The sequence below is a fragment of the Elephas maximus genome, chromosome 11, assembly GCF_024166365.1.
Source record: "Elephas maximus indicus isolate mEleMax1 chromosome 11, mEleMax1 primary haplotype, whole genome shotgun sequence".
Taxonomy (NCBI): domain Eukaryota; kingdom Metazoa; phylum Chordata; class Mammalia; order Proboscidea; family Elephantidae; genus Elephas; species Elephas maximus.
Window position 1 is genome coordinate 92,913,972 of NC_064829.1, and position 20,661 is coordinate 92,934,632.

Here is a 20,661-nt window from a genome sequence, read left to right on the forward strand (position 1 = left end):
AAAAATGTCCCTCACTGGGGAGGGAAGGAGGGGGCAGCCCTCGCCCCTGGGCCCCCAGGGTGGGGCTGAGAGGAAGAAAAAACCTCCTGGCCCCCTCCCTGCTTCCTGGGGGAGGGGGCTGCCCTGTGGCCAGGGGGGGCTCCCCCCAATCTTCCAGGGCAGGGCGATCAGCATGCGGGGGAGAGGGGTTGGATGGAGGGAGGGGGGCCAAGTGTCACTGGAGGTCCCGGTCCTCCAGGTAGCGGTACTCGAAGGTGAAGCCTTCCTTCTTCCGCTGGCCCCACTTCTCGTAGTCGAAGTAGATGTAGGTGCCCTGGCCGGGGGAGAAGGCGGTCAGTGAGGGGACGAGGAGGGGGTGGCTGGGGTCTGCCAGGCACACACACCTGGCTTGTTCCACCCTTGCAACTGTGCCCACTTTAGAGAGGGAAACTGAGCAAGGCCCCACAGCAGAGTTGGCGCTCCACCCCAGGCTTGCTGAGAAGCACTGCTGCTCTTCCTTCACAAGGCTGTAGCTTTGAGCACCCACTGCATGCCAAGTGTGTGACATGTGTTCCGTCATCTTGTCAGAAGTTTTGGGGCAGTAGACTATCATTACCCCCGTCCTAGAGACTGGAAGAGGCCCAGAGTCTAAACGCAAGCACCCTTCGGGGATATCTTACTGGTGACAGTGGGGTGGGCATTTCTGAATGGCTGGGTGTCCTGAAGTACATTGACTGGAGAGTTATTTGGGGCAGCCGTAGTTAACACTGGAGGGACTGCAACGGAGAAGGGCTGGGCTCCGAATGGATCAACGTCCAAAATGCCTCAAAAAATGGCCCCCTGAACGAACGGGGGCCAGGGGGATGAGTTCTCTAGGACAAGGACCACACCTCATTCTACACACTGTCTTCCAAGGGGGCTTGGCATTCTGTAAATATCTGATACAAGCAAAATGTGGAACACACCAACCAGAAGGAATCTGAACATTAACAGAATACGTCGGTAACACTTAACTTTGTAGCAGGCACCACTAAGTACTTCACATGTTATTAATTCATTTAATCCTCGTCACAGTTGCATAAGGAAGGTCCTCTTACCCCCATTTTTACAGAGGAGGAAATCAGGACAGAGGTTCCAGTGACTTGCTCAAGGTCACCAGCTAAAGCTGGACTCAAACCCAGGTGTCTGGCTCCAGCATATTTTGAGAGAAGTGGGAGGTTCCAGTCAATCATTAAAACATGAGATGGTCATGTAAGAAAACAGCTTCCCCACTGAGTATCTGTGGACATGGGTGATGTGGGGTAAAGGACACCACAGGGTCAGAGAACCCCAGACCCCCCAGGCTGTGCCACAGAGGAGGGGGTGCAGTGGAGGCATTAATTAGGCTGGTGGCTTCCGGAAGGCTTACTCTGAGGAAGGGCATTAGGTTAAGACCTAAAGGACGGCTAGGAGTTGGATGGTCACAGCATTCCAGGCAAAGCGGGTGGTCTGAGAGGGGAAGAGCTTAGTGAGCTGGAGGACCTGAGTTGCTGCGGAGGATGAAGGAAGGAGATGGGGCCTGGAGTCACGTGTGAAGTGTGGACCTGGCCCGATGACACCAGTGGGATGGGGGGGACAGGGAGGGCCTGTCACCTGTTCAAACTCGTCGGTAATGGTCTTGGGCTCCTCGTGCCGCTGGAACCACATCATATACTTGGTGTGGAATCGCCAGGACTGCTTCTTTAGGGCCTTGGCTGCCAGGTACTGCGCCTTAGTGCCCTGGGGAAGAAGAGTGGAGGGGGCGTCAGGGGGCTGTCAACCAAGTGACAGACCAGGGGGGTAGGTTGGGCATCAGAGCTGGACCTGGGCCTCTGCCTCAGACCAGAGCTCGGCTGGACCACCCAATTGGAGCTGGGGATGGGGGAAAAGAACATACCGATGCTGACCAGGAGAAGGAAAGTGAGACAGGAGTGGAGATGGCTTTCAGAGAAGCTTTGAGAAGGAAGAGAAACTAATGTGATGAGAGCTGAGACAGGAGGCAAAGAAAAATCCTCCACAGCATGAGGGTGGAGGTTACTCATCACTCACTAGGGTCATGAGGAGGTTGGCTGGTTCCCTAATGCAGGCCTGAGAATGTGCCAGTGAGCACAGCCTGGACTACAAGGACCTACCCCAGTGGGGAAAGGGCTGTAGACAAGTCTAAGTGGGGCTCCCTGACTCCTATACTGCACAGCCCAACCTGACTGGGAGTCCAGTCTGACCTGGAAATGGGGACAGGGACAAAGGTGGTTTGGGGAGGGGGGCCCAGGACTGGGGGACAGGAAGGGGGTGCGGTCCCGGTAGCCGCAGTGGGGAACCCACCTCACCCCTCCAGCCCGAGGGGGGACGGCGGCGGTGGTGGCGAAGCCGGGGGGCACGAGGCTGCCCCGGGGCCCTGCTGTACCTCCAGATAGTAGAAGATGAAGAAGAGCGTCTCGGTCGACAGGCGCTGGTAGAACTCCACAGTGTCTGAATGTGGGGGCGGCATCTGGTGGTGGTAGGGGGGCGTCGGACATGGGTTCCGGGGCAGGTACTGCCTGTGGGGCAACAGTGTGTGTCAGTGCCAGCTGCCTGTGGCTCCTGACTTCAGGGCGGGTCAACGTCCACCCACTCTCTTGATACCCCGACGCTCAGGTGCAGGATTCCAGCAGGACACCCCAGACCTAGGGTACCGTGTTCCCACCTGCCATAGATCAAGACGGGGGCTTCTGGGGCACCTGATCATTCCACCTCCTCTGGAGAACCTACACCATGTGCCCAACCCCCAGGCCCCAGTCTATTACCACAGGCTTAGCACCTGATCTTTTTGCCAACGGAACCAGCAACCTTTACCTACAGTCTCTCAGCACCTGGCACCTGATCCCCTGCCATGCATCCATCCTCCCTCTGCCTCGAGTCCTGGCCCCCAGCCCGTCTGGCCTCTCACCGGATGCGCTCGGAGTCAGAAGGGTGGGGCATGTGGTGCCAGGCGGCCTCTTCCATGGCCTGCTGGTAGAGCTGCTCCTTGGTGAGGGGCACAGGCCCCAAGGGACACACGCCCAGGGACAGTGGGATGTTCACCTCTGACAGCTGCAGGGGTGGCTGGGCCGAGGCTGGTGGGGCCGACGTACTGCTCAGGATGATGTCTGTGGGGAGGCAGGGCCAGGTCCCTTGGTGATGAGGCCAGCCTGGGGCCCACCCCTCCTCTATGGCATGCCTCTCACACCCCCAGACCCTCACCTCGCTCTGTCAGGTGCAGCGTTGGCACAGGGTCCTCAATGCCGGAGCTAATAGCCGCCCGCTCCGCCATGGACTTCAAGGAGCTCAGAGGCTCAGGGGCCTGCGGGGAGAAGTGCCTAGGCTGAGGCCCTGAGTAGAGAACTGGGCTGGGGGAGTAAGCACAGAGCCCAGCACCCTGCCTGTGGTAGTGGGAGGGTACCCGAAGGCCCATCAGAAAAGGCCATCAGATGTCAAATGTAAAATGCCCACAGCCTGGATCCCCCTTCTCAGGCTCTACAAATGCGAGAACATTCCGTGTGGCACCGTGATGGGGAAAAAAAACAGAAACAGCTAAGTGTCCCTCGATGGAAAAATGCCTGGGAAGTGTGGACCCTCAGGGAGACCATGCAGCGACTTTGATAACAGTTGTTGTTAGGTGCCATCAAGTTGGTTCGGAATCATAGTGACCTTACGTATTACAGAACGAAACACTGCCCAGTGCCGTGCCATGCCACAATCGTTGTTATGCTTGAGCCCATTGTTGCAGCCACCGTGGCAATCCATCCCGTTGAGGGTCTTCCTCTTTTTTGCTGACCCTGTACCTTACCAAGGATGATGGGACTGATCCCTCCTGATAACATGGCCAAAGTATGTAAGACATAGACTTGCCATCCTTGCTTCTAAGGAGCATTCTGTTGTACTTCTTCCAAGACAGCTTTGTTCGTTCTTCTGGCAATCCATGGGATATTCAATATTTTCCACCAACACCATAATTCAAAGGCATCAATATTTCTTTGGTCTTCTTTATTCACTGTCCAGCTTTCGCATGCATATGAGGTGATTGAAAACACCATGGCTTGGGTCAGGCATACCTTAATCCTTAAAGTGACATCTTTGCTTTTTAACACTTTAAAGAGGTCCTTTGCAGCAGATTTGCCCAATGCAATGCATCTTTTGATTTCCTGACTGCTGCTTCCATGGGCGTTGACTGTGGATCCAAGTAAAATGAAATCCTTGACAACTTCAGTGTTTTCTCTGTTTATCATGATGTTGCTTAGTGGTCCAGTTGTGAGGGTTTTTGTTTTCTTTATGTTAAGGTATAATCCATACTAAAGACTGTAGTCTTTGATCTTTATCCGTAAGTGTTTCAAGTCCTCTTCACTTTCAGCAAGCAAGGTTGTGTCACCTGCATATTGCAGATTGTTAATAAGTCTTCTCCAATCCTAATGCTATGTTCTTCTTCATGTAGTCCAGCTTCTCGGAGTTGCTTGGCATACTGATTGAATAAATATGGTGAAAAGATACAACTCTGATGAAGCACACTTTTCCTGATTTTAAACCACTCAGTATCCCCTTATTCAGTTGGAATGACTGCCTCTTGGTCTGTGTACAGGTATCACATGAACACAATTAAGTGTTCTGGAATTCCCCTTCTTCACAATGTTATCCATAATTTGTTATGACCCACACAGTCAAACACCTTTGCATAGTCAATGAAACACAGGTAAAACATCCTTCTGGTATTCTCTGCTTTCAGCCAGGATCTATCTGAGATCAGCAATGATATCCCTGGTTCCACTCCCTCTTCTGAATCTGGCTTGAACTTCTGGCTCTGTTGATGTACTACTGCAACCATGTTTGAATGATCTTCAGCAAAATTTTACTTGTGTGTGTGATATTAATGATATTGTTTGATAATTTTTGCATTCTGTTGGATCACCTTTCTTTAGAATGGGCACAAATATGGATCTCTTCCAGTTGGTTGGCCAGGTAGCTGTCTTCAAATTTCCTGACATACACGAGTGAACACTTCCAGTGCTGCATCCGTTTGCTGATGTATCTCACTTGGTATTCTGTCAATTCCCGGAGCCTTATTTTTCACCAATGCCTTCAGTGCAGTTTGGACGTCGTCCTTCAGTACCCTTGGTTCTTGATCATACGCTACCTCCTGAAATGGTTGAATGTCAAGCAATTCTTTTTGGTACAGTGATTTCCTTCCATCTTCTTTTGACGCTTCCTGTGTCATCGTGTTTTCCCCATAGAATCCTTCGATATCGCAACTAGAGGCTTGAATTTCAGCTTGAGAAATGCCAAGTATGTTCTTCCCTTTGGGTTTTCTAAGTCCAGGTCCTTGCATATGTCATTATTTTACTTTGTCTTCTCGGGCCGCACTTTGAAATCTGTTCAGCTCTTTTGCTTCATCATTTCTTCCTTTCGCTTTAGCTACACTGTGTTTAAAAGCAAGTTTCGAAGTCTCTCCTGACATGCATTTTGGTCTTTTCTTTCTTTCCTGTCTTTTTAATGACCCCTTGCTTTCTTCAAGTATGATGTCCTCCTCCTACTTCTCTGATCTTCTTCAGTCATTAGCATTTAATGAGTCAAATCTGTTCTTGAGATGGTATCTAAATTCAGGTGGAACATACTCAAGGTCATACTTTGGCTCTCATGGACTTGTTCTAATTTTCTTCAGCTTCGACTTGAACTTGCATAGAAGCAACTGGTGGTCTGCCCCACAGTCGGCCCCTGGCCTTGTTCTCACTGACGATATTGAGGTTTTCTATCTTTTCTTTCCACAGATATAGTCAATTTGATTCCTGTGTATTCCATCTGATGAGGTCCACATGTATAGTCACCATTTATGTTGGTGAAAAACAGTATTTGCAATAAAGAAGTCATTGGTCCTGCAAAATTCTATCACTCAATTTCCCGCATCAATTCTAAGGCTGTATTTTTGAAATACCAATCCTTCTTTTTTGTTTCCAACTTTCATGTTCCAATTACCAATAATTATCAATGCATCTCGATTGCATTTTTCAGACTGCAGAAGTTGGTAAAAATCTTCAATTTCCTCATCTTTGCCATTAGTGGTTGGCACATAAATCTGAGTAACAGTCATATTAACTGGTCTTCCTTGTAGGTGTATGGATATTATCCTATCACTGACACCACTGTACTTCAAGATAGATCTTGAAATGTTCTTTTTCACAATGAATGCAACACCATTCGTCTTCAGCGTGTCGTTCCCGGCACTGCACACCATGTGACTGTCTGATTCAAAATGGCCAATACCCGTACATTACAGCTCACGAATGCCAAGGATATCAATGTTTATGTGTTCCATTTCATTTTTGACAACTTTGAATTTTCCCGGATTCATAATTTGTACATTCCATGTTCTGATTATTACTGGATATTTGTAGCTGTTTTTTCTCATTAAGTCATGCCACATCACCAAGTGATGGTCCCAAAAGCTTGACTCCATCCGTATCAAGGTTGACTCTGCTTTGAGGAGTCAGCTCTTTCCCAGTTGTATTTTGAGTGCCTTCCAACCTGAGGGGCTCAACTTTCAGCACTGTATCAAACGATGTTCCACTGCTATTCACAAGGTTTTCACTGGCAAATTTTTTCAGAAGTAGACTGCCATGTCCTTCTTCCCAGTCTGTCTTAGTCTGGAAACTCAGCTGAAACCTGTCCACCATGGGTGACCCTAATGGTATTTGAAATACTAGTGGCATAGCTTCCAGCATCACAGCAACACACAAGCCAGCACAGTATGACAAACTGACAAGATGTGTGTGGTAGAAGCCTAGGTATAGATAAAATGAAGATGCTCTATTTCCAGATGCTGCTGCTTAGGTGCAGAAAGGTCAGTGTGTGCCCAGAGTGTGCTGGGGCCGGGACATCTGGTTGCAGAGTGGGTGCTCACTCTGCCTCCCCGCGCACAGGACCTCAGTGCGCACCATCACCTCACAGCCAGCCCACGCTCCCTCCTGCAGGGTGGACACCTGTCTCCCTCTCTCTGCTGAACTCCAGCCCAGCCAACCACCTGGCCATGCAAATCCCAGGCCCCTTCCCTGATTTCTGGGGTGGGGGTGGGGGCGGGGGGGAGATTGCTCCTAGGTGGGTCCTGAGCAGACACAGCATCCCGTGCTGTCACAGTCTATTTCACCCACCCAATGTTAAGCTTCCTTAAAGAAGGAACTAGGCTGTCTTGGCCCAGAGCAAACTTCCACAAGTCTCTGCTCAGCTGAAGTGGTTTCTTAAAAGGGAAAAGGAGGGCAGCAGGCTAGATGATGGTCCAGTGTTTTATGAGGAGAAATGGGGACAGAGGTTGGGGGTTGAGAGTAGGAGAGAGATGAAGACAGAAACCCAGAAAGAGCAAGTGAAAATACTCATAAGAAAGGGGAGGAAATGCAGGAAAGCAATGACAGGCCCCGAGAAAGTGAGAGCGCCAGAGATCTGGCTGTGGCTAAGCACAGAAAGATCCAGAGGAAGAACAAGTACAGGAAAGGGACAGAAGCCAGAGAAACAGAGACCCTGCACAGGCTTAGAGAAAACGGGACAGGAAACACTAGCACTTGGACAGCAGGGCCTGGACACCAAGGTGGACGTGTCCAAGACAGTAAAGAGAGGGGCAGGCTTGGGGCCCAGCGGAGAGCATATGGAAAGCTCACCTTGATCTCCGGGGCTGTGCTGAACTGCGGGGGCCCATTGAGTAGGGCCCCCGCTGCCTTGGCCTCACTGAAGCTGGGCGTCGGGGAGCTGGAGGGATTCACAGGTAGTGGCACCAAGAGGCTGGGTCCCCCGGCGTTGTTCCCTGAGCCTGGGGCCACACCACCAGCCCCTGGTGGAGCTGCCACACTGGGTTCCTTTCTGAGTAGAAGACAGAGAAGAGGGTGCTCAGAGGAAGCCAAGAGTAGGGAGGTATGGGCAGAGAGAGGGAGGAGTCAGAGAGAGGGGAGTCCAAGGTGGGATCTGGAGGGACAGATGGAGGTAGGCATGAGGAGAGGCAGCTTGCTGTAAGATCCCAGGGGCAGAGCAGACCCCAGCCTTGGGAGTCACCGCTTATCAGTGCTGCAAGGCAGGGAGCAAGGCTGCTCAGGACACTCCCACAGAAGACCACAAGGGCAACTAGCAGGTAAAGGGGAGAAGAGCTCTTGGGACTTCAGCAGGGAATAGGCAGGCCCTGGGGAAGGGTCCAGGGAGGGGGAACAAAGGTGTGGGAAGTGAATGTACCAACCACAAACCCAAGCACTCTGAGCAGAGTGGATGGAAGTCAGGTGCTTCCCCCAGGACAGCCTAACTAAGCCTGGGAAGAGGCCAACCAAGAGGGGACCTTCCTTCATCCCTCAAGGAGACCAGAGCTCTCAGGGCACTATTCTGGAGACATGGGGAAAAGCTTGGAGGGGTGGTGGGGAAGTGGAAGGAGGCCTTTGGGCTGTTGCATTCTGGAAGACTGACGGGAGCCACAGTGCGGTTGGGCATGGGTGGTGGGGGAGAAGGGAGAGAAACAGGAGCTCCTGTGGACAAGGGGCAGTCGGAGCACATTCCAGGAGGCACCCACAGTGGGTGTGTGGGGAGAGAAGGGAAATCCCAATTATAAGAGGAAACACTTCAGAACATTCCAGAGGGCAAAGCTGGAGATGTATGCAGCAAGTGTCCCAGGTGGGAAAAAATGGTACACAGGTCTAGCCAAGGTGGCAGATCAGTGAGGGATGGGCGGTACCCATGAGACAAGGGCAGGGGAAGGAGGCGGGGTGGCCAAATCACTCACGAGGTGCTGGGAGGTGGGTTGTGGGGGCCGGGCGGGGGACCCAAAGCCTGGTTGTTGGTGCTGCTGCCCCCACTGCTGCTCAGAGCCACCTCTGCTGGGCTATCTGCCACCACGGAACTGTAGCCTAGGGCAGGAGGAGGGGAAGAGAAGGGGCTGTGGGCTACTATCCCAGTCTCCCCTCCTGCCCCACACCCCCATCTCCCCACTCACTGGTGGCGCCGTTCTGCTTGCCAGCACCTCCAGCTCCACTGCTGTTATTGCTGCTGCTGCTCCCGCCTCCTCCTCCTCCACCACCACCTCCCCCGCCAGGCTGGACACTGGGGGGCCGGGGCTGGGCTGTGCTGGGCCCACTGGGGGCTGGTGGGGCCACAGCCTGGGCATAGGGAGCAGGAGTGCCCGAGTTGTGGCTGGGAGCTGGACTGGCCTTGGATCCCATGGCACTTGAGGGTGCTGCTGGGGCGGGGGCCCCATTGTTGCCAGGGGTGGTGCTCAGGGCAGAAGTGGCAGGCGGGGGGCCGGAGGAGTAGCTTGGTGGCACAGCTGGGGACTGAGGGTGCTGGTTGCTGTGTACAGGCTTGGAGCCATTTTTGGCTGGAGACTGGGTGGGATAGAGAAGAGGGTCAGGACACCCTACTCTCGGCAGGCAGGTCTCTCACACACCTGGCCTCTGACCCGGCTGAGGTTTCATCTTCCACACACTCGCCTCCTTGCTGCCCCACTGCCGCTCTTGTCCACGTGGCTCCACTCACTGCCACCATACTGACGGGACTCCAATCTATTTCTGGCCATACCTGGATCCCCAAGGCCTCCCTGGATACTTCCCCACATGTCCCACCAGGATGGGGTACACCATTTGTGTCCTCAGTAAGAGAGAACAGTGGGAAAAACCTGTCTGCCCAATGACAGCGGATGAGGTGGAAACACCTAAATCTCTATCAATACGCAATTAGGTGGTACAAACCAAAGGTCCAGCAAGGACTCTAACGTCTTCAATACGAGATTAGCTATGACGGTCTACATGTTTAAGGGTAGGAGGCAAAATATCTGGCCCTCAGCCTCTGCCTCTCTCCCGGACCCCCTGCCTACCCTGCCTCTCCCCTCACTGCTCCTGACCAAGGACAATTCCCTGCCCCTAGTCTCAGCAAGGCCCACCCCATTAGGACCATCTGCACGCTAGCCACAGAGGGGATCCGGACCCCTTGAACGCCTGCTTCCCGTGCCTTCCTCCTGTGGCAGCACCGTCCACAGCGCACTCCTATCCTGGGGCATCAGCAGAATTCACAGGGGCAGTGCTGAGATATGCTGTGTACTGTCTGCCCCTCATGGAAGCTGACAATGCCCATCAGCACAGCAAAAGCCCCGAGAAGCCCCCTAGAACAAAAACCTGACAGATGTTCCTAACGTAATGTTTTTCAGCCTTGTCTGACCCTTTCAGAGCTAGTCTACAGGGTCCACACTCCTCAGTCTGACGATTCAAGGTCCATCACAATGAGGCGCTGGTCCCCCACAGACCCTACCTGTAGTCTCGATACCGCTACGTTTTTCCCCAGGACGCTGGCTTTCCTACCTGCCATGCCTCTCCCCAGAGTGTCCACTGTTTCCTGCTTTCTCCTCTAAAGCCCAGCACACAGACCGCTTCTGAGCACCATCTCCTGACTGCCACCCCAGCCAAGGTGGTACCTGGTGACACCCACTGCACAGATCTGCCAGGATCTCCCTCCAGGGCAGACATTGACCCTTAGCCCACCTCTGCACCTCCAAGACCTAGTGCACTGCCTGGTACTCGGCCCTCATCCACCTCGGGGAGCATGTGAATGAGGACGGAGACACTTGTCACATCCAGGTTCTGACCCACCTGGCTGACCTCACTATCTGTTGATCGGCCCCTCTTCTTGTCGTCCTCGGAGTTTTCCTGAGAGGGAGACAGAGTCAGAAGTCCTTGTGAACTCTGGGCCCTATATACAAACGTCAATTTCTGAGCCACCCAGGATCTAGACCAGGCGTTGACCCCAGCCCTGGGGAAAGCCCCACCACAGACTAGGACTGGACCTCCTCTGAGAACCCACTAGATCCTGCTTCTGGTGTCCTGGTCTCCTGAGAGCCAGCCACCCACTGCCTAGCTCTAAGGACCCAGAAACTGCTCTCCTTATGGGAACAGCCCCTGGGTTCCACCCCAAGGCGCCCAGTGCCCAGTCTCCCTCAGGCACCAAGCAGGGGCCCCTCTCACAGCATACACGAAGGACCCAACTCCCAGAAGTAGAGGCCTCAGCCCTTTCAAGGTCTAGACAGACACCTGGACCCCTGCGTCTTCAATGACCCTCCCCAAGCCACTCCTGAGAGACCCTGCTTCCATTTCTTGACTTCCAGCACCCCCTCAGGAACCCAGACCCCTGCTCCCTGGGCTCAAGGGGACCCTGGATGCAGACACCCAGCCTCACCGTGGTGCAGTTGGCTGGGCTGGGCGGGATAGGCGAGCTGGAGGTGGTGGAAGTAGGTGTGCTGCTCGACTGGTTGAAGACCTCATCCTCCATGTGGCTGTGGCTGGGTGGGGAGGTGGCGACCAGCGCCTGTGCTGTGGGGCAGCAGGGGGGTGGGCTCAGCCAGCTCTGGTGCCCTCCCCTGACCCTCCCCCCATGCCCACAGGCCAGCCCTGGGGCCTCACGAATGTCCTCGAGGTCCAGGTCGTCGTAGAGGAACTCGTTCTCCTCGAAGTCAGGGTACTGGGAGGAGTCGACGTAGTACTCGACATCGTCCTTGATCTTGCGGATGGCGTCGACGAGGATGGAATCATTGTCTAGCATGCGCAGGATGGTCTCCAGCATGCGCACGTGATAGCGGTGCTTCTCGATGTGCCGCTTCAAGCCCTCAATCCGGTCCTGCTTCTGCTGGCGAGCCCAGGGCCAGGCTCAGGGGCAGCCCGGCGCCTTTCCCGGCCCTCCTGCCCCCACAGAACCTGTCCTCAGTCCCAGACCCCCATGAGACCCAGAGGCCCCACACCAACCCCTCCCGGCTCGGGGCAGCATGGAGGCTGCCTGCCCCGACTTCTGTGGGAACCCCATCTCAGGCCTGGACACCTAGGGGATCCGACAGCTCCCACCCCAGGCCTCTTGAATTCAGGAAGCCCAAAGTCTACTCAGGTCCCTGTGACCCTCTGAAAGATGCAAAGATCCTAGCACCTGCCTATAACACAGGCCCTGTCATACCCAGCTGCCTGCTGGGTGCCCCCCCACCGGGTTTGACCACCTTCTGGGATAAAGAAATACCCACCACACTCAAACAGTAATAACAACCATCCCCATTTGTGCAAAGCTTGCTGTTTATCATCACAATAATCTTCATCATAACCAGGACCACCCTCCATGCCATCCACAGGTAACCCCAGATTCCAAAGCCCAGCCCCTAGGCTCTCTAGGGACCTTACCCACCCCCAAGACCCCACCCCACAACTTCCTTTAGGATTTGACATTTTAGTCCCAATTCCAAACCTCTCTCTCTTCAAGGAGAGAGCACAGGGTCCCAAACCCCTCAGTCTTAGACATCCAACTCTGATGGCACAGCTCCCAGCTCCCCAGCCACTCCCCAGCTTCTGCGAGGACAAGCTCTGTTCCCTGTGCCAACAAGCAGAGACAGCTTGGATCCCTTTGAACTCAAACCCTACAAATCTGGAGTTTTAGAATCTGGGCCTCAGAATCATGGCCTTTAGTACAAAATCTCCCCACCCTGTGGGACTCTTTGGATCTCATACTTGCTCTGCAGCTCAAGTTGATCTCACTGCCTTCCTCCTAAACCACTTCTCTCCTCAAAGGCCCTACTGCTCTCACACAGACACCCAGGCTAGACCCCTGAGGCTGTCTCATGTCCACCTGGCCCATTTCCAGGCAGCTGCAAAGTTCTGCCAATTCTGCCTCCACTATCCCAGCTCCTCACCTCTGGCCCCATGTGCCCTGAGGATCTAGCCCCCACTTCCGCAGCATGCCAGCCCATCGCTATCTTCCACCTCGGGCACTGGGGCTCCCCCTACTCACATCCTTGTCGCCCTTCTTCTTGCGTGTCTGCACCGACAGGGACTCCACCTCACTCTCAAACTGGTCCACCTGCATATTCAGGGTGTCGATGGTGTTCTAGGGGGCAGGGGAGAGAAAGTCAGCCCAGAGCCCCTTGTGGGCCAGGGAGGGCAGGACCCCCAGTGCTCACCTCCTCTTTTCAACCCCAGCTCACCGTGAGCCACTGGCCAACCTCTTCCTTCTCCTTCTGGGCAGGGTCCACCTTTTGGGCCAGACCCAGGCCCTCCTTGCTGTAAGCTTTGGTTTTGGTCTCTCGTTCCACCACCTTGAACCGTTCCATTTGCTGTGGAGAGTGCAGTTGGTGGGAGAGACAGTGACTACGTGAGCCTATGGCCCCTCCTTTCAAGCTCCGAGCACTTCCCCTCCCTTAGGCATGGAGACCTTCCTCCTCTTCCCAGGACCTCTGGGGGACCCAGGAATCAGGCCACCTTCCCCCCTAGGGACCTACGCTCTGGGTGCCTACCGTCTCAATAAGCTTGCGGTTGTCTATAAGCTGCCTCTTATCCTTGATCTCGTTGGATGCTACCCATGTCTTGATCTGGTCCCTCAGCCGCTGCGGACAGGAACAGCAGGAAAGTCAGATGGCTTCAAGTCCTGGAAATTGAGGCCCCTGCTCCCACCTCTCCAGGGACCCAGTCGTCCACTCCCACTGTACCCTCTACCCTCAGGACACAGATGTCCGGCCTCCCCAGCCCCCTCACTTGTAGCTTCTTAATCTCCTTCTTTAGATCAGCCTCATACTTTTCTTTCTGATTCGCGTTGGCTGCATTGTGGAGCTGAGGGGTAGAGAGAACGCAGGAGTCAGCATGGCAGTGGCAGTCCTAGTGTCTGTGCCAGTGGAGGGCGGGGGCTTGCCACCCTCCTCCATGAGCCTGAGGCCCTGGGACCCAGCCCTCCTGATCCACCCCAGAGGGCTCTTCTTTGGTCCTTGGCACCTGGTCATGTAGCCCCTCTCCCCGGCTGACACCCAGAGATTCTGAACCTCCTCCCACTCTCTCCTCCCTGGAGACCCAGATTCTTATAGCCCCAGCCTCTGTACCTTCTGCCAAATATCCTCAAACTGCTCCACGCCCTCGGACACCTTCTTGAGGCAGCGATCAATCTCACCTGGCCAGGGGAAAAGGAAGGCTCTTAGGTTTCTGCCAAGGCAGCAGGCGTCTAATGAGAAGGTCAGAGAAGAGAGCACATGGTACACAGGCAATGTGCAGTCCAGTACCTTGGAGTTTGCGCTTGTCCGCCATCTTCCCTGCCCTACAGACGCACTCTCTTCATACTCCCTTGGAGACGGACGCTGCTGGGGGAGATTGGGAACAAATACAGTTATTTCCCGGCGAGGCTAATCGCAGAGACAGGGGTGTGGTTGGGAACGGCCAGGGAGTAACTGTGCAGGTGGGATGGTAACGGAGGACACATCTCCTACCCAACCAGAGACCAGGCCCACGATGACCCAGCCCAAGCTCTGGCCTGCAGGGGAACTCGAGAGGCTTATTGAAACAAAAAGTTATACCCTTTTGTGTGCCTCTGACCCAGGAAGTGGAAAATTCCTAAAGCATGGAATACCTTCTCCCCAGTAGTCACACTCAAAAGGCTATTTCAGAGCAGGCAACAGTTACGCAGCACACAGCTGACTGCTGGGGAGAAAGGCATGAGACCTGGAGCTCACACTTCCTGTGCAGAGGGGCTGGGCACAGGGGTGACTAGGATCTCAGCACCAGGAGAAGTGATCCCCTCAGTCCATTCATGAGACAAGAGCAGGGACACCTCATGGAGGTGGGCCTGAGAGTGTGTACAGATGACCTGTGGAGAGGGCCAGCAGGTAGGGTGACAGGAGATGCCTACAACTCTGAGGAGCTGAGACCACCACACAGACAGGATCTTAGACCTCCACGAAGGCTGTGTCAGGGCAGAATCCTTAAACCAGAAGGTAACACTCCTAACTCAAAGAGGCTGACACCAAGACAAGCTGGGAACCTGGGCCAGCCCCAGAGAGGGCCAGGAGAAGATCTACCTCTGACAAAGAGGGAAGGGGGTGGCTGGCTAAAAGGGAGTAATCTGCACTCACAAAGGAATTCCATATCAAATGAATCGGAAACTTAGACTCAAGGAAACAGAAACCAACATGGCAAATGCCCAATACTGAGTGAGGGACTCCCCACCCTAAAGGAAGCAACATGCAACTCAGAGGGGCCTGGCAACCAAGGGGAGTTGAGTTGCTGGGAGCTGGCAGCTGCACCTCCGGCCCCAACACCCACACCAGCGGGAGTTGCAGGGAGCTGTGGGAGGGTCATGCTACTAGGACTCCACAGGTGGCAGCAAAGGTTCCCCCCACAAAGGAGCTCCTGTGGATCCAAGGAGCCCCTACTCTACGGGCACAGAGTAGCCCTGAGCTATTGAGGCTGAAGCATCCCTACACCAATGGCAGAGCCCAAACTCACCCAGAGGGAAGTCAGACCAAAAGGAGTCCCCACCCAGGGAGAAGGTACCATCTCTGAACAATCCTGTCCAATAGAACTTTCTCCCATAATGGAAATATCCTGTATCTGTGCTGTCCAATATGGTTGCCACTGGCCACACGTGGCTACTCAACGCTTGGAATGTAGCTAGTGTAACTGATGAACTTAATTTTTATTTTAATTAATTAAAATTTAAGTTGTTACACATGACTAGGAGCTGCTGTATAAGGCAGCATGACAGACCGAGCTTTAAAACAAATGGCCCACAAAGGATGGAAAAGGTGTCCTAACCCCAGGGAGGCTGTACCCGACTCGCTGTAGGGATCCATTCCAGGAGGTGGCAGGTCGGGGTGGTACCTCAGACTCACACCAAATAAAAAATCAAATCTACTGCCGTTGAGTCGATTCCAACTTATAGCCACCCTACAGGACAGAATAAAATTGCCCCACAGGGTTTTGAAGACTGTGATCTTTATGGGAACAGACTGCCACATCTTTTCTCTCACAGAGTTGTCTTCTGGATTCAAACCGCAGACCTTGTGGTTAGCAGCCCAGCACTACTGCACCACCAGGGCTCCTTACCTTAGTACTCAAAGTAGCTTCAATCTCCTCAGTAAAAGGTCTGACAAAAAAAAAAAAAAGGCAGTACCCTCATGCGGGGTCAGGTAACAAGCCCTACATGGGACCCAATCCTGAGATGAGGAAAATGCCAGCTCCAAGAAAGCAATGTAGTCAGACACAAGGGTCCAGGAGGCAGTTCCGCAGAGGAGATGCCAACTAAGGTGAGGCCTGGACGTCAGCACTGAGGGGTGCTCCCATATTACCTACAGAGAAAGGTCGCCTCCTGCATGCAGGAAACAAAAACATTAAAGGAGAGCTTGCTCTTCCCTCCACCTCAGGAGCCCAGCATGGGATCTGGGCTGGGGCTCTAGGTCAGAGCAAGAATATGCCTTAGAGTTTACACCCCCAGGCAAAGGGCTCTACACCTCAGCCTCTACAGTGAAGGAAGGGGTCAGGAAACTAGCCCAGGGGGGAAGCTAATCTCCTCACAGAGAGGGGACCATCCTACTGGGGCAAGAAGTCCTAAAGGAGTCAGAAGTGAGGCGCGGGGAACAAGAGCCCTAGCCCAGAAAGGTGATATTTGGAACAGAAAAGTCCGATAACAAAGTGGGCAACAGCTCAGGCCCAGAGAAGATCACGCCAAAAAGTGTCACTGATGCGGGGTTAGGCAGCTCCTCCACAGAGAAGGGGTGAGAGCTATACTATAGGCCTGGGGCATCATCTCCCCCAGAGAGGCTGCGTCCTTCAGTGGCCAGGAGCCTTGGCCACAGTGGAGGCACCATCCCCCCACAGAAAAATCCCACACTGATAGGGTACTTGTACCTTAGACCCGCACAGCAAAGGGCCAGGGAGAAAGGAAGATGGAGCTTGAGTCTTGAAGGAGACCTTCCACCAAAGAAAAGCCCTCCTCACTCCGGGGACTGACCGTGATCCCTGGGAGAAGGTCACTGTAACTGGGCCCGTTCTGAGGGGGTGGGCACCTCAGGCACTGCAGAACTAGTACTCTCACAGTGAGGGGCCGTAAACAGACATGGCAGGATCAGACGCTCAGCCCAGGAGGAGACTTAACCAAGAGGAGGCCTTTGTCTATGAGAGAGGCACATCCCACACGTGAGGAGCCCAAAATGACCAGGTGGGGTGGGGTGAGCAGCACATCATACCCACAGGAGCCAACAACCCTTACAACAAGAAACCAAAAATAAGATAGAAGGGCTCCTAAAACTTCATCTCAGGGGAGATGACACTGTCTACATAAAGAAGCCTGCCAAGGAGTAGGGTGGGTGGGCAGAAGGCTTAGTCCTGAGAAGAAACACAGGTGGCTTTTAATCTTGAGCACTGTCAGGTGTCCATACAGAAAGGCCTGGTTCCATGGGGTGAGGCACCTTAGATCCAGGGAGCTACACCTCCACAGCAAGGAGCTACGAACCGGAGTAGGCACAGCTCTGGCTGGGAAGTGAAGTCAGAGGGCAAGCCTTAGCCCTGGAGGCAGGTGATGCTGCCACATGGAAGGCAGCCGATAAGGGAAGGTGGGGCATTAGGTCCTAGGGTGGTGGGGCATTAGGTCCTAGGGTGGAGGTCCATTCTCCCCACTGAAAAGGCCTCATACTGAGGGTGGGGGACTGGTTGCACCTGAGCAGTCCTTGGTTCCAGAGAAGGGGATGACGGTGAGATCTGTTTCCAAGTCTCAGGTACCTGACACTCCCACTGCAAGGAACCGTCACCTTAAGAGAGAGCAGAGCCTTAGTTCCACAGAGACAGCACAAGGAGGAGAAGAAAGAGCATCAGCCCTAGGCACACATGCCAGAGCAGGATCCTTAGCTCCACAGTGGGGGAACACACCGAGGTATGGACACCTTGAATCCAGGAGAGAGATGCTACCAACATCAAGTAAGGCAGGAACCTTACCCCTGGAGAAGGCAACACCAGAAAAGGTTTCTTACTCTGAAGAAAAAGCACAATTCCGGACAGAAAGGCCATACCCTACAATACAGGAACCCATGTTTGGGAAGCCTCATGTGGGGTGGGGATGTGAGCCAAGAGGGTTTCTCAGTGTTGCCGAGAAGTTTACACACCCACAGTGAGGGACTGACACCAATACCATGGAGGTGTGGGATCCTAGGCCCTGGAGAGATCACACTCCCAAAGAAGGGACTGATGTGGAGGGGAGTAGAAGCCTCAGACCTAGGAGAGGTGACAGTCGTATCAGATGAGGTGCCAAAAAAACCAGTACCACAAGGGCAGAAGCAGTACTCCTGGGGGAGGTGACAGCTTCTGAACTAAAAGCAAAACCAAACCCACTGCCGTTGCGTTGATTCTGACTCACAGCAACCCTACAGGACAGAGTAGAACTGCCCCACAGAGTTTCCAAGGAGCGCCTGGTGGATTCAAACTGCCAACCTCTTGGTTAGCAGCCGTAGTACTTAACCACTACACCACCAGAGTTTCCGCTCCTGAACTAGGCATGTGCATTTAGGAAATGGGGTACTTCCACTGCCCACAACAGGAAATCACAAACAACATAAAGTGGGAGCTTGGGATGTTTCACCAAGACAGGACCAGGTATCTGAAGGGAGCTAAAAAGCACCCCCCTATCAATACTGCAGTGGCGATGACATCACAAGAAAGCCTACCGTGAAAGAGGCAAATGAGAGAGGCAAGTCACTGGGACCCAGATGGAATCACATCCGAAAAGTCAGGGGCAGAGGACACCAAGATCAAAGGGGTGAGACCTGTGACCTCAGGTAATAGAGGAGAGTTTTGAATCCCAAAAAAAGTCATGCTCCTCCCAAATGGAAGCCCCAGACTCTGATATGTAAAAAGCCTCAGTTCTAGGGGACTTTTCCCAGGAACAGGGAAAACCTACAGGTTGAGCGATGGAAACTTTTGAGCATGGGAGGGAGGTTAAGTCCAACTATAGGGAGCTGGGCACTTCAATCCAGGGTTATCCATCCTCCAAATCTCCAAAGAGGACCCCCATCAGATACCAAGGGGAACTAGAACTTTAGATGGGAGGGGGGGTCATACTCTAAAGAGATGGCATCAATGGTGGTGGGGGGGTGCAGAAAAGTGAGCCCCCCCAAGAGGGGTACTTGGGCTGGAGAGCTAGCACCTGCACACCAGGATTAAGGTAGGCGCCCAGGCCAAGAGGTGACCCGCCAACAAAAGACACTGAGGCTAAGATGGGCAGAACCCGACCCCAAGGGGGTGGGCACCTGAGCTCCTCCCAAAAGGAAGCCCTGGGCTCAGAGATGTAGAAACCTCGGCGCTAGGGGACTTTCTCAGCGAGCAACGGAAGAGCTACGGACTAAGAGGTGGAAACTTTGAGCGCGGATGGGACGTTAAGTCAACTACAGGGAGCCAGGCTCTTCGATCCAGGTGGGGTTATCCCCTAGATCGCCAAAAAGGCTATCCCATCAGATACTAAGTGGAAGCTCACACCTACTTAGACCTAAGGGGTGGGGAGTTTATACTCCAGAGACTGCATCAATGGTAGGAGGAACACCCTCCCACAAGAGGGGTCCTCGGGCTGGAAGGCTGGCACCCGTGCCCCAGCCAGGCGGTGACCCCCAAAAGAAGGCACTGATGCCGGGGGGGGGGGCAGACCCTGACCCCCGAGGGGGCGGGCACCTGAGCCGAGGGGCGCAGACATCCTTCCAGAAGGAGCCAATACCAACAGGGAGAGGGGCGGGCCTCGTACACGGGAGGGCGCACCCCTCGCACCCCGACCGAGGGGCCCGACACGGATGCCACGCGGGGCGGGGCCGGAGCCCAGGGTCGCGGGAAGGGCCCGGAGCGGCGCCGAGAGGCGTGAAGGCGGAGGAGAAGGGAAGGGCAGGGTCCCGCGCACTGAGGGGACGGACGGCGCTAACGCAGCGACGGACGCCTAATGCGGCAGCGGCGGGGGCGGAGGACCATGTCGCGACAGGCGGGGCTCTCTGTCGCCAGGGCGGGAGGCCGCGGGGACGGCGGACGATGGCGCCGCGGGAGAGGAGGGGAAGAAGGGGTCCGGCCCAGTCGAGCCTGACGCTCTCACCACAGGAGCTGGCGCCGCCGCTGAGGAGCGTATCGCGACAGGCGGGGGAGGCGAGCGCCCGCCGCCTTTTTCTCGCGCCCCGGGCCCGGGCGCTATCGCGATAGCGGCGCGAAGCGGAAGTGGGGTGGGGTAATTGGGCCCGGGGTTGTCTGACGACGGGGTCGGGGCTCAAGGGAGGCCGCGGCGTCTGCCGATAGCTCCGCGGAAGCTGACCGGGCCCGGTCCAAGATGGCGGCGACGGAGGAGGCCTCCCCTCCTCTCTTCTCGTCTCTGGCGCCGACCCGCCCTCGAGCACAGAATATAGGCCTATCATTGATCCTGCAACATGTCGCTCTCGCCGCTGTGGCGGGCCCTATTGGTTCTCGGCAGGGATGCGGCCAGCCCCCTCTCTTCGATTGGATAATTGTCCCAAGGCGCGGCGTTCGATTGGCCTCACGCACGGGCTGCTCGGATTGGCTCAGGGTTTCTCCCCCGCCCCACCTCCTTCTCCCGCCTCAGGGCACAACACGCCAGCGCGAGGACCCGCAAGTCACTCAAGAGGTCCGTGTCGTGCTGATTGGATGCGCCCGCCCCCCTCTCCTAAGCCCATTGGTCTGAGGGAGGAGCTAGGCTGATCAGGGGCGGGAAGTCGTCCGTCAAGTTTAGAGCTGTTTTTAATTGGTTACTAGAGCATTTTCGGACCTCAAACCATTGGTTGGTCCCGGAGGTGGGCGGAGAAAGCAGAGGAAGGCATGGCGAGTGGGCGTTAAAGGCCGCGCACCTAATGGTAGACAGACAGGTGCCTTCACAGCGGGGCTGGGC

The 20,661-nt window shown here is 54.7% G+C and overlaps 2 protein-coding genes across 5 annotated transcripts in view; one reads left to right on the forward strand and one right to left on the reverse strand.

Annotated features, from left to right (window-relative positions):
- Positions 1-4: 4 nt before the first annotated feature.
- On the reverse strand, positions 5-20,264 carry CNOT3 (CCR4-NOT transcription complex subunit 3). 4 transcript variants are annotated; one of them, XM_049900334.1, is made up of 18 exons: positions 19,861-20,264; positions 14,030-14,104; positions 13,853-13,920; positions 13,515-13,589; positions 13,277-13,366; positions 12,968-13,096; positions 12,775-12,870; positions 11,412-11,634; positions 11,188-11,321; positions 10,605-10,661; positions 8,960-9,347; positions 8,750-8,873; positions 7,650-7,848; positions 3,217-3,316; positions 2,924-3,122; positions 2,402-2,534; positions 1,612-1,737; positions 5-313 (listed from the first exon to the last, which is right to left on the reverse strand). In XM_049900334.1, exons 2-18 carry the CDS (start codon positions 14,052-14,054, stop codon positions 215-217), a joined length of 2,265 nt encoding a protein of 754 aa, XP_049756291.1. In that variant the 5' UTR covers positions 14,055-14,104; positions 19,861-20,264; the 3' UTR covers positions 5-214. The 4 variants fall into 4 exon arrangements, with proteins under 4 accessions (XP_049756291.1, XP_049756290.1, XP_049756292.1 ...); XM_049900333.1 differs by having other exon boundaries at positions 14,030-14,107; XM_049900336.1 differs by having other exon boundaries at positions 6-313; positions 11,412-11,631; positions 14,030-14,107; positions 19,861-20,263.
- TFPT (TCF3 fusion partner) overlaps positions 19,120-20,661 on the forward strand; it is a 37,312-nt gene continuing 35,770 nt past the window's right edge. The window contains exon 1 of the mRNA XM_049900342.1: positions 19,120-19,202. The gene's annotated coding sequence lies outside the window, so the exon portion shown is untranslated. The remainder of the gene's footprint in view (positions 19,203-20,661) is intronic.